The sequence below is a fragment of the Protopterus annectens genome, chromosome 2.part2 (assembly GCF_019279795.1).
Source record: "Protopterus annectens isolate FY-2018-M chromosome 2.part2, PAN1.0, whole genome shotgun sequence".
Taxonomy (NCBI): Eukaryota; Metazoa; Chordata; order Ceratodontiformes; family Protopteridae; genus Protopterus; species Protopterus annectens.
Genome location: NC_056730.1, coordinates 471036313 through 471049640, shown reverse-complemented (window position 1 = coordinate 471049640; position 13328 = coordinate 471036313). Strand labels below are relative to the sequence as shown.

Sequence of the window (13328 nt, the reverse complement as noted above, 5' to 3'; positions counted from 1 at the left end):
CTGAGTATTGCCATTTAGATTCTTGACATAGCTATAGAATGCCTTGTGGTTGTCTTTGGAATCTTTGGCCACGACGTCTGTTCTCTTCTGGAGCAATACAGTTATAGGTAGTTGCATTTTTAAGTCCCTTTTTGCCCCATGTTCTTTGTGCATAGCATAAATGTGAAGTATGGCACAACCAATATTTCTTTTAAGATAACTTATACTGGCCAACCGATGGTCTAGCAACGACGATACATCCCCCTTTTGTACCGAATACTGCACCAGAGGAGAGAAGGACATCAACTGCTATGGTAAGATTTCAAACAACTGTAGTTTTTGTCACTTTGCTCCATCATAACTACCATGCATACCTCTCAACTGTCCAGATTTTCCCTGAATGTCCAGATTTTTGCCTCATATTTTTGGTCTGTTCCTCATAAAATATTCATTTTCTGGGAAATCACTGAGGATTGAAGTTACTAAATGATGATAGACATTTGAGTTTCAGACTTCATATCCTTCAGAAAATGCACACCAAGAAGTCCTGTTATTCTAGCAACTTTCTAAGTTTATAAGAGCAGTATTTAAAATTTGTCTCTATTTTTGGGCATTTGTTCCTTATTATTTTAGGCTTTGTCCAGATTTTTGTGTCAAGAGGTTGAGAGGTATGCTGTCATGTGATTAAGTTGGAATGGAAACATTTTAAATGTTACCATGTAGGATTAATCATTGTCAGACCAGGAATCAAGACACTCGTTCGGTACTGCAAACTGTTAGAATGATCCCAAAAGCTGTACAGTATCATTTCAGTTGTTTGTTTATATATAACAGTGGAACTAGAAACAGATTCATATAGATATAAGGTTAAAAGAGAAAGAAGTGTTGAAAACATAATACAATGCAGTAACTCACTAAGTTGTAGCATGTACACTAGGAAGTGCATTTGGCTAGTAGCTATAAATCAGCAAAAAAAATATATATGAAGTGAAAGGAAAAGATAAGTGTATACTAATTTTTAAACTTTGCATCAGTCATGCTTCTACAGATGTACAAGCAGCCTGCTCACAAAAATAGTGCATTTGTCTAGTACTATTCAGAAATCAGCACAAACTAGAAAATGAAAGGAACAGAAGAGTGTGTCTACCAATGCTCCAACCTTCTGTCACACATGTGCTTTCTATGGAATTACTAGCAGGTCAGAAAGTTACTACACCAGGCTAGTATTCAAAAATCAGAACACAGTAAAACATGAAATGAAAGAAAGAAAAATATGGTTTCCACTATTGTTTGCCTCACTCAGATGCTTTCTATACATAGAAGCCATGTCATAAAATTGTTGTAGTTGGCCAGGATTCACAGTTACCACAGAATAAAATATGAAATGAAAGAAAAAAAAAAAAAAAACCTCTGTTTACTAACGTTTTAAAAGCCTTGCATTACTGATGTGCTTTGTAGAGTAGCAGCAGCAGTCAAGTCGTAAAATTCCTGAAAGGCTACTTTTCTCAATGTGTAAAATGCACAGATTAAGGTAATGAATGGCTCAGAGGGAGAGGTGTTGTCAGTACAACTGCAATTTGAAATGGAATTTAGCTGACACCTTTGAAACTTCCTGCAGGCACTCTTTCCCCACACCCCCCTCAGCTGAAGGTGAGCATGCTCAGAAAGGGAAACCTGAAATGTAAACAAAGGCTGAATCAAAACAAAAAATCCCTGGGATTGTGTGATTTCTGTCTTCCGGGTAACTCTCAGAAGTGAGATAAAACAAAAACAGACTCTAAAGCCATGGTAGAAACAGAGAAAGACAAATGAAAGATATAAAAGGAATTATTTAGAGGAGTTGACAAATCTTAAAGTACTGCAGAAGGTGAATCTTACAAAACTAGAATAGGAGCAAATGCAGAATGCTAAAAGGAAAATAAGGGCGAATTTTGGTAAAAAAGAATGAGTTTAAAAAGGTTGCTGTTAGGCAAGTATTGTTTATAACACCTTTTGAGTGCAAACACTTTTATCACAATAACTTGGAGAACAAGAAGTTAAAAGGAGTTGCCGCTAAACTTAGGAAGCCTATGACAAGAAGAAAAAAAAAACGAGATCCTATAGAGGAATTACAAGCATTTCAGAAATTTTATGAAATTTATATAAAAAAGAAAGAAGTGGGAAACCAAGAAAAGGCACAAATTGAAATGTTTGTTAGACTTAGCTATGGCAAGGTCAGAGAAGATTAGGCTCAATAATTAGCAGCTAAGGGAAGAAGAGGAAATTTAAACAGTGATGCATAACTGATCAACAGTGAAGTCTCCAAGAACACATGGTATTCCTGTAGACATTTGAAACTCAGAAGGGAAAAGAGTGATAAAGATCTGGAAGGCATCATTTGAAAATATTTTAACACCACCTTGGAAGAAATCTGTGGTGGCTAGATTACTCAGAGGGTAAAGCCCCCTCAAAGTTGGCTTCATATAGACCCAACTTTAAATCATGAATATGAAGTGTCTATATTAGGTATAAGAATTGCAAAGATGTTACAAAATTGACTGATATGGCCCAATGCTGAGTGAAGGCAAACATTTGCATTCCCTGACACAACAGAGTCAATAAGGAGGATAAATAAAGGGATAGAGGCAAGACCTATGGTGGGGGAGGGTTCCTCTCTGATGAGCTGTACTTAAAGACCGGAAACAGACAGTGCTGTATCTTTCCCCTCTACCATCTGATTTATATTTAGAACAGTTAAAGAATATAAGGGATTCAGTAATTCAAGGATAGAAAGAACTGTTGTGGAAATCAAGAACATTTAGCTTTATTTGTAGATGAGATTATTCTGTACTTGATAAAGCCAGAGAAAGACATTTTGGCATCATGGAACATTTTGAGACAGTATGAAGTCTTTGGGGATTTAGACTACATGAAGATGAAACAGAAAATATAGCAGTAAAGTATGCACCCAAGCATGACATTTTCAGTAATACTCATACTTCTGGGGATATTTCAAGATGAAGTATTTATGTTTATGGATTTAAAAAGATTCTTTTTATGGCAGCTAAGGATATGTGGGATAAGACTAAACAGAAGATACTATAAACATCAAAAACTGGAAGCTCTTTATTATGGATATGGAGAGCAAGATGCAAGCAGTGAGAATGTTTGTCACTTCAGTGTTTTTATACAAGGCCAGGCATATTTTTATCAACCAGAGAAGAGGATGTTGATGACAATTAAACAATTTAAGGAATTAATTTGGCAAAAGAAGATGGCAAGAGTTAAGTGGGATAACCTGACTCTTTCCATAGAACAAGGTGGATTAGGATACCTGATTTGAAGGCCTACTTCAATGGATGATGATGACGACATGGGAGGAGAGGTTTGTGAGACAAAGACAAGACTACGACTTTGGATGCAAGTCCTTAGGAAAAACAGTAAGTAGCATCAAGTAGTCTTCTATGAAGCAACTCAGCATGGGAATGGAGAAAAGAGATAGTTTTCAGAAGAGCTCAGAACAGAAGACACTGTTATAAAGGGATAATTAGCATGGCAAATAAAATACTGCATGATAACTATAAGAATCAGTCAAACGAAGTAAGAGAGAACTGGGAATATGTTGCAAAGTCCAGAAAGTTTAGGCTTTTTGCATGGAAGTGTTTGCATAGGTATGTGACATTCCTCCTTTGGGCCAGTGATCAAGGACCCTCAATTTCACCACTGACACTGCTGGGGAACGTTCACTGAGAAAGAAAACAGACATGTGCAGTGTTTTCACATGCAGCTCTCTGCACCTAGTACAATTTCCCTTAAGAACACACAGGGAATGTACACTCCAGTCCTGGGGCTGGACTTTCTTTCCAGGCCCCAATTAAGACTACCCACTGACACAGCTATAGAGTTAAGCCCTTAGCCAGATGTTCCAAGCCAAGTCTTCCACCACCCTTTTCTGTGAAATCAGTGCTCTCAGTGTCCCTGTTCAAAGTAGCTGACAAACCAGCCAGATACTTCAAAGCTCTTACCAGAGTACCCAATTACTCTTGGTAAAATACAAATGGCAATGTTTGACCAAGTGGTAATACTTTTAGGAATGTGGAGCCACAATGCCACTAAATAAATGCAGTTACTCTCAAAGGTTAAATATTTTCTAAAAGACCAGCCACAATGAAGGATACAGATATATTTAATAATGAATAATAAAATGGAAACATGAAAATACTAAACATATACTCACAATAGACACCAGAATGTCAGTTCACAAAGAATATAAAAAATAAAGAAAGAATGACCGAGACAGATATAGAAAAACAATATTTAACTAGTCTGACTATATTTTCCTAATAGACTGAAGAATTACTGCTCCCTACCTACTTGCTAGAGCAAGACAAGATTAAGCGGATGAGTGTCTGCTGTCGGGTTCTCAAAAACAGAGTGCTGAGTGCCACTGACACATCTCTCACTAGTACCTACATACAATTTCAGTGTTGCCTACAGAATGAGATCACATCTCTTCATCTGACTCTGGTTCCCACACTACTCCCCCACTAGATACCGAGCCATGATTTGGAACAGATGTGTCACAACACAAATACAGAACTTTAGCTAAAGGCTTAATACAGTATCAGGAAGCTATAAAACAATTCCAACATTTCCACCATTCCTGCAGCAAGGCTTTTCATAGCCATTACGTGTCTGGCTGCTTTCAGACCTGTGAGAGAGAATTCTTTATGGCCTAAACCATTAATTTCAGACAATTTTTCTTAAGGTTAGCTGGGCTGATCTTTAACCTGTTCCCTTCCAGTATCCTCTATTAAAATATATACATTTCAGCAGTTACAACAATACAGCCTGACATTTATGTATATTTTTCTGTCCAGCAGGACCCACTATTGATACATTTTTAACACAAGCAGCTTTACCAATCAGTTTGATATTCAAATGACATATAATTCTTAACAAAACTCCACCTAGCTATATGCTGGCATATGGTACACATGCACTGCCCTACTCTCTCTGGCACAAGTGGCACTATCTCACATCATCACAAGGTAGTTTGTCACTTTAAGCAGACTTCAGAGGATTTTTTCCTCGGGTAAAGAGGAAATATTGGAGATGTGTTAGGGAAGACAGAGGTAATAAAGAACTTCTAAAAATATATAATACTTGAGACATAGCCAAAAGCTTGGTACTTTTACCAATCTAAATTTCACTTTAAGACTTCGCAGCTATTGAACACAATGTCAGTCCTATACTATACACAATGATATGGTCACCTATATTACTGTCTCCTCAATTAAAACTTTACAACTAAATCTCCAAATTGACTAGACTAGTGTGACACTTTCAAGCTCATCAAAAGCATGTATTAATATAAAGAACACAAAATAGGTGACATCTTGAAATTCACAATGGCCAACAAAACCTATACCACCTGTTAATACTATCAACTACGATTCCTCCACTGGATACGTCAACAATTTAAATAACTAGGTATCAGATCAGAAAGCAGACTGATTTTTACTCATCTTTTAAACTACACTTCATCTAAAGCTATTCATAAAGTCAAAACAAGAAGACTACATGTTCACAAGAACCCTTTCAATTAAGCAAACACCACTGCCAAAATGTTTATGCTACACAACGTACGAATTCCCCTACATTCTCTATTATATCCTCAGACTATCACTAAACAAATATCATAACCCTTGGTCTGCCACGACATTACTGCATCATCATAATATAAAATTGCTCCCTAGAGGAAGTACAGCCTCTTTTCTTCTATGCAATTTAATTCACAGAACGCTACTTGACAATTTACTATTAATGGTTAACACACTATGCATATGTTGACCCGCAGTGGTGGTGCCGCGGTAGCGTTGTCACCTCGCAGTAAGACGCTGTCCGGTTCGATTCTCAGCTAGTGCGTCTTCTGCGTGGAGACATGCGTGAATGGGCGTACCTTCGTTGAAGGTTGTGCGTCAGGGCTGGTAACTCGGCACGTAAAAATCAACTACCAATCATTAGCGGACCGGAGTTCCGCTGTGGCGACCCCTAACCGGGAAAAGCCGAAAGACACAATAACACTATGCATATGTTACTTAGAAAGTCAGATATTACGACAACAGAACAAAAGTTCTGAAACCAAGACTAGGATTCAAAAATCTAGCAATGAGCTACAAATGGTATTTGTGGCCAAGCACAAGCAGAAAAAAAAAATTTGATTCAATAAACAGCCAAGCACTTACTGTAAGCTATTTATGCTCAGCCCCACCCCCACATGCCAATATCCCAACAGCAGTGCTGAGCCACAGGTTTTCTTTGTGGCTCACAGAAAGCTGGTACTTCTGGCACACACAAAAAAAATGTATATAACAACAACACAGAAAATAATGCTGAACTATTTGTGTAGCTACCCTCTGCTGCTAGAGTGCAGTTTTCTTTCCTGAGTTTAATTTCATTCATATTACATTGCCCAACCATACATTAAGTCACTATCATGGCTATATCCCCAGTCTGACACTAATGCGAGGCAGGGTTTCTAGGGCTAATAGCAAGCCAAGGGACTCAAAGCTGGATTAACTCATTTTCATTTGGCAGCTTAGTATAGCAATGCAGAAGCCAGACAGATTAGTGTGAACTAATGCAGAGCTGTTTGATGATTGTGGCTTTTTTTTTTTTTTGTGAGTCCACCCAGCTGTTTACCTTATATCTTCATACTGTCTGGAATCTATTTCCTAACTACATCAGAGATAGTAAGCTCAACCAGCCTTTAAAATTCTGAACAGAAGTGTGGGAGAAAATGTTGGAAAGTGGGATTAGTGAAAAGAACACACACCAGTGATGATATGGAAGACCACTGGAAGAACTGAGACAGGAAATGTTAGAGGAGGTATTAAGAGAAAGTTTAAGAGAGTGTTTGGTACGTTATTTATTCCTCAGGGGATGAGAAAGAGGAAATGGAAGTTAGGGAGGGATAATAGTACTGACAAAGGGGAAACATGTTGATTGTGAAGTTTATTTGTAAGGCAAGTGTAGAGAAGATAGACATTGTTTAAAAGTGCTGCTGTTCTGTAAAATAATTAAAAAATATATCAGTAAACTCTCTCAAACAAAGCCAAATGCATCTGCTTCTCAAATGTCACATGCAGAACTGTTACAAAATCATTTAAATAACTCATACTGTTTTTTCCCCTTTCGTAGTATGTCTGGCACAGCAATACAACAGGAAATATATTAAATCACTCTACCTCTTCATACAGTGATTCATTTTTTTGGCGTCTACAACATTGTCAAGAAGTCTATTATAAACTTCTGTGTATTGTGCAGTATTATTATTAGTGTAAAATACCAGGTTCTAGTAATATTTTAAACTGTACACTGAAACACTATTTATTACTCTGTTCGAGTAAATATTACTTTTGACTCTATATATTTTGCCTACTGGTTCACAGCACAGCTGAAAATACTTCCTAAAATCAGCCTTCATAACTGGTCAACAAATGCATAAATAAAAATAAATGCACAAAAATGCATGCCAGTAATATAGCTCTGAAACAGTATCTACCCATATATAGTTAATTAGCAACCAGTAATATATGCTTTACAATATCAGCTGAAGTCAGGCAACTTTTAAAGTAAAAGCAGATTAATAGCCACATTCATTCCAGGAAATTTTTTGTAAATTCTATTCCACCCCATTATAAACTCTCAAGTGCCAAGGATTATTAGGTGAAACAGAAAGCAAAACATTACCTCTCAGTGCTCATGCTCTTCCTTTCACTGTCCCTGCAAATAAAAAAAAAAAGCTATGGTAAGACTTGAGTATTTACATCTTTACTAAACCTCTTATGGTAAAACTGAACAAAATGCACATAATCAATTTCACCTAATTGTAAAAAAAAAAAATTACACACAATTTCAACATGAAAGAAAACAATCAAATCAAAAATAACAGCAAGCAATAGAGAATGGCTATTAGCCTTATTAACATTGTTTGTTTTAAGGTCTGGTTTCCTTGCAAATTTGAACATGATAAAGATGGTATCAGAATGAATGAGTTAATGAATGAAATAAAAAATTAAGCAAGGCTCTATGGTACACAGGAATAAAGACTGGACTGCAACCCAGATGATTTGCGATCAATTAACAACTTGGGAAGCTGTAGGAGCCAGGGAAAGGTGGGTGAGATGCACAACTCTTTCCTACTCAATGAAAGACACAGATGTGACAGCCCTACCAAAGGGCGAAGAGGGTCTTTAAGACCTACCACACTAAGTTGGCAATAATTTACAAGACATTTTGGGTCAGTTATTTAATGCTATAGACCTCTCCCTACTCAGTGATAGAACTGACTGAGTGTTCTACCAAAGTGTAAAGAGAATCCTAAGAACCTACCAAATTTGAAACCAAGTTCAATATGCAATGTTGATGCCAGACTGCATGAGTTTTACAAGCTAGGTTGGAGGCTGCATTCTCAAAGTAAAAAGCTAAGGAATTTTTTGGAAAGGGAAGAGGGTGAGAGCTGAATGGGCTAGGTTGATTCTCCCAAAAGAACAAGGTGGTTTAAGATTACTTGATTCAAAGGAATATTTTACAACTGCACAATTAAGGCTCAAATACATAATGCAAGCAAAAGTTTATAAGTCAAAGTAGAAGGGGATGACGAAACAGGGTGGGGGGGTTATCTCAAGAAGTAAGGAGAGAGTATGATTTGGGATGTATAACCTTATGGAGAATAACCACTATACAGTTTATTATAAGGTAGCAGAATGCATTCTAAAAAAATAAGCTAACATGGAAATGTAGATAGAAGATTTTTAACAATAGGAATAGGAACAAGAGACAGTATAAAAAGTAGGCAAGAGGAAGGTATGTACAGGCAAGTTTTCTGTGGAAAATATCTTCAGCCATTTGTTGAAGGCTGTTGCTGATTTTCATAGCGTGAGCGGGGGAAGGCTAATAATGTGGCTCCCATGGACATTTCCAAAAAAACTTTTAGTGCTGTTAATTAGGTCTTCCTTGTTATTTCTCTGGCGTAAGTAGTAGGTGATGGAAGATTTCTTAAACTGAGTTAAGTACTATACAAAGACTCAAGGCTCAATATTATGGTGGGACCACACTGCAGGTAAGGTCAGGCAAAGGAACCACACAAGGGTACCAACTGTCTGCAAATGTCTGATTCTTATGGACAGACTAACTCACAGAATACAAAGCTACTTAGAAAACTAGGGGAAAGATGGTACAGTAGTAGTATTAATTTATTTGCAAATAACTGCAAGCTTTTTCTGTAGGATGTATATGGTATGTTACTGGGGGTATTGGAACACACGAGTTTAGGAGAAATTTAGGGTCATATCATTATCCAAATACATTTTTGGTGGTTAGGGCTGAGCACAAAAAGGAGATGCAATAGTATTTTTGATAGTATTTTTTTTAGCTGCAACCATTACACATCACTTTTAATATATCCAGTCATTGTCAGTCAACCATTACATAACTCTTTCAAATCCTGCCTTCTTTTAAACCGTTGCGTGTATTGATCCTACATTTATCATTTTTCCTATGCAATTTGCTCATATCCTTTTCTAAAGATCCTAGTTCCAGTTATTTTATCTGTGTTCATAGGTAGGTACTAGGCAAAGGCATTTATAAGTCTAGCCGGAATGTGTTGGCTTTCGCTGCCCCCTTAGATTAGTTCCCTGTGCCTCTGTCCAGTAGAGCTGGTGTTACTATATTCACTTCTTCTAGTAAAGTTGGTTTGGACTTAGATTTCCATTTTCTAGTAAATGCTTTTTTGGCAGCCATCACAATTAGACTCAGCAAGGCCTTACTATGCACCTAGGCAATTCTGATTCTGTATCAAAGTTATATAAAAAAAAAATAATAAAAAAAAAAAAAAATAAAGAGCCTTAGCTACTCCAGCATCACCCAGCATTTCCAACACAACAGTCTGCAGGGAATCTTTAAAGTCTGCCAATTTATTACACTCCCAGAAAATACCTTCCCCATTCACACATCCAAAATTTGCTGTCTACCCAAGGAAATATTCTTTGGAGTCTACTTGGGGTATAAAAATACCTATGCGAACACTTCCAAGCAAAGATCCTAAATTTTCTAGATTTTTGTTCCTTATGTGGGAGGCATACATATATCCCCCATTGTTTCTTTGTCAATTGCTTATCCAGTCTCTCTTCCAAATCCTTCCTAACCTCCTCTGATTGATTCATAGAGTTATCATGAAATATTTTATATGCTCTACTAATTATTCCTTTACTAACTGCAACATCTCTTCTAGATTCTACTAAAAACTCTACCAGTGCTGGTCTTTCATTTAGGACCCCCCATACTTCTTTCTCTTTGCCTTTACACTGAGATCAACCTTGATAGGGAAGGCAATTGCTATCCTGCAATCCAAATAAGTTTTTGGCATCTTCCCATTCTATTACCTTTCCATCTCTATTTATTTGCTCCCAATACCTTGGTTACTTTGCTAGTTTTTTTTCAGTATATTCCAGCCCCCTCTTGCCTATTGTCTGTATCCCTAACTGCAGTCATCCCTATCAGCAGAATCTCCTTTCTCTATTCTCATGTTGGCTTAGTTCTTAGAATACTTTCTACTACCTTATGAATAGAATATTCTGTATGATTATTGTTCTCCTTAACGGTCTGCATCAAAAATAACAGTCTCTCCTTGTTTCCTGAGCTTCCCCCCTGTTTAATCATCATCTCTTTCCACTCTGAATTATAGTTTTCTACTTGTGCTATGTACTGGAGCCTTAACTGTGTTACTATGAAATAGTCCAACTCAGGTAATCCTCATCTGCCCTGTTCTATTAGAAGAATAAGCTTACCCCACTTGACTCTTGCCATCTCCCCCCCCCTCAGGTAAAATCCTTCAGCTCTTTATTACTTGCTATCCTGACCTATGTATAAGACTAAAGGGACTAAAAACATTTTAACTGCTTGTATCTTACTACAAATATCCATACAACAGAGCTTCCATTTTCTCGGATTTTATATAATATTTTGTTTAATCTCTTCCCACATATCCTTTAGCTGCCACACCGGTATCATTTTTAATCCAAATTCTTAAGTACTTCATTTTATCATGTCCCCAGTAAGTATGGATATTGCTGAATCAATTTGTATGTGGGTACATAATTTACCGCTATTGTTTTCTGTTAGCTTCATTGCTTTTGTATCCAGAAAAAGTAAGAAACTGTCTCAATATGTTCCACAGCACTGTAATGTCCCTTTCTGGTTTTGTCAGGTATAAAACAATGTCATCTGCAAATACCGGCAGCTTTTCTTGACTACCATACAAACTGTATCCTGAATTTCTGAATCCCTGACTTTCTTTGCCAATGGTTCTAAATATGATGCAAATAAAGTAAACAGGAGAGAGGACACCCTTGCCTGGTTTCTCTGCTCAAGCACAGATTATCAGAGAGGACCCCACACACTTCAGTTTTCACCTCTGATCCCTCATATATCCTCCTAATCAACCATATAATTTTATCAGGGAATGCAAACTCTTCCATTGCTCTGCTCATAAAGTCCCAGCTTACTCTGTCAAATGCTTTCTCTGCATCAAGACCCACAAAGAACAGTAGTATTTTCTTGCATTCTGCTTCCCTCTGGATCATCACTGTTCTTGTTAATGTTGGCAGATATTTGCCTCCCACTCCACAAAACCACATTGCTCCATTTCTATCAATTTTGGCATCACATTTGCCATTCTTTCAGCCTTTATAGACAAGCACTTTATAATCATGGTTTAGTATTGAAATGGGCCTGTATGAAGCTGGATCTGATGGATCTTTAGGTATTACAGCTACTACAGCTTTCTTCCAGAATGTTGGTACTTATCTTCCTCTTAATACTGTCAAACAAAACCTTCCAGCCCTTTATCAGTTTTTTCCCTCCTAGCTTCCAAACTTCCACAGGAATACCATCTATTCCTCGGGACTTTTCTGTAAATTGATTAACATTACCATTTTTATCTCAGCTCCTCCTACCCTAACTGCTAGCAATTGAACGTTCTCTACCACTAACCTTGACATCTTTAATTCTTCCATTACACATTTCCATTTGCACCTTTTTTTGATTTCCATATTTCTCTGTTTTATACAGATTTTCATAGAATTTCTGAAATATTTCTAATACTTCTACAGGATCCCTTGTTATAGGCTCCCAAAGCTTGGTGACAGCCCCTTCTACTTTCTATTGCCTGAGTCATTGTACTGAAAGCTTTTGTGCTCTAGACATATCATCAAAAAACAGTTGCTTAACAGCAATTTTTCTATGCTCATGCATATTACAGAGGTAATCCGTTATTTTCTGTTTAGCATATTCTGCAATTGCTCCTCTTTTTGTTCTATGAGATTCATCCCTATTTTACAATACTTTAACATGTCAGTCTCTCTAAATAATAATTGTTGCTTCTTAACCCTATATCCTTACTTTTACTTCTACCCTATTTTTAAAATTCCACTTTAATTTTATCCCACTCCCTAGCTACATTTTCAGAAGACATTTGTCTCATCTAATAGCTCCTGAATAATTTCCACTACTAATTCCTAAAATTCCTCTCTTTTTTACAGAAAGGTGGGAAAACGCCAGTGTCTCATTTTTATTTCATTACCCAGTGTTTTTATTTTGATTATTGGTACATGATCTGAAGTTACTATGTGCATATCAAGAAATTCAATTAAATGCACATTTCCTGCGAAATGGAAATTATGTCTAGCCTAGCCTAGTTTTTGTATTTTGGGGAATATGTAAATGAATTCTGAACTCCTAGTACTGAATTCATATCTTCCATGCTAAATATTTCCATAAATGTCTTTAAAAATCTACCCTCCTTTGTTACATTTTCCCTTCTGGGCCTCCTACACAACTTCACTGTTAAAAATTAAATTCCAGTCCCCACCAGTAAGTAATATTCTTTGCTGAAAGCTGATTATTTCTCCCAGAATTTTAAGCTCCATTATAGCAGTTTTCGGTGGAATATAAATATATGCCAGTGTAATCCTCCTCCCTTGCCAGTAGCCCCTTAGTACTACAAATCTACCATTATTGTCTTTTTATCTTCTTCTATTACTATTGGAGCTCTTCTTGCAATTTATACAAGTACTCCTCTCTTCCTTTGTCCCAGATATTCCTCTGAATAAACATCCTGAAAACTTTTTTTTAATCAAATTCACATGTTCAGTTCTTTTCAAGTGCATCTCGTGTAGCACAACTATTTGCACTCTACATTTTTCAATATAGACCACTACTCTTTTTTTGTATTTATCTGTGAGAGCATTAACGTTTAAAGACAGTATAGAAAGAATCATATTCCTGAAGGATTATTATTCCCACCT

The 13328-nt window shown here is 36.8% G+C and overlaps 1 protein-coding gene across 1 annotated transcript in view; it reads right to left on the bottom strand.

Moving 5' to 3' along the window:
- The window catches only part of POLK (DNA polymerase kappa), a 1256064-nt gene that overhangs the window by 447417 nt on the left and 795319 nt on the right, over positions 1-13328 (bottom strand). The window contains exon 9 of the mRNA XM_044064442.1: positions 7714-7746. Within this exon, the coding sequence (XP_043920377.1) occupies positions 7714-7746 (33 nt within the window). The remainder of the gene's footprint in view (positions 1-7713; positions 7747-13328) is intronic.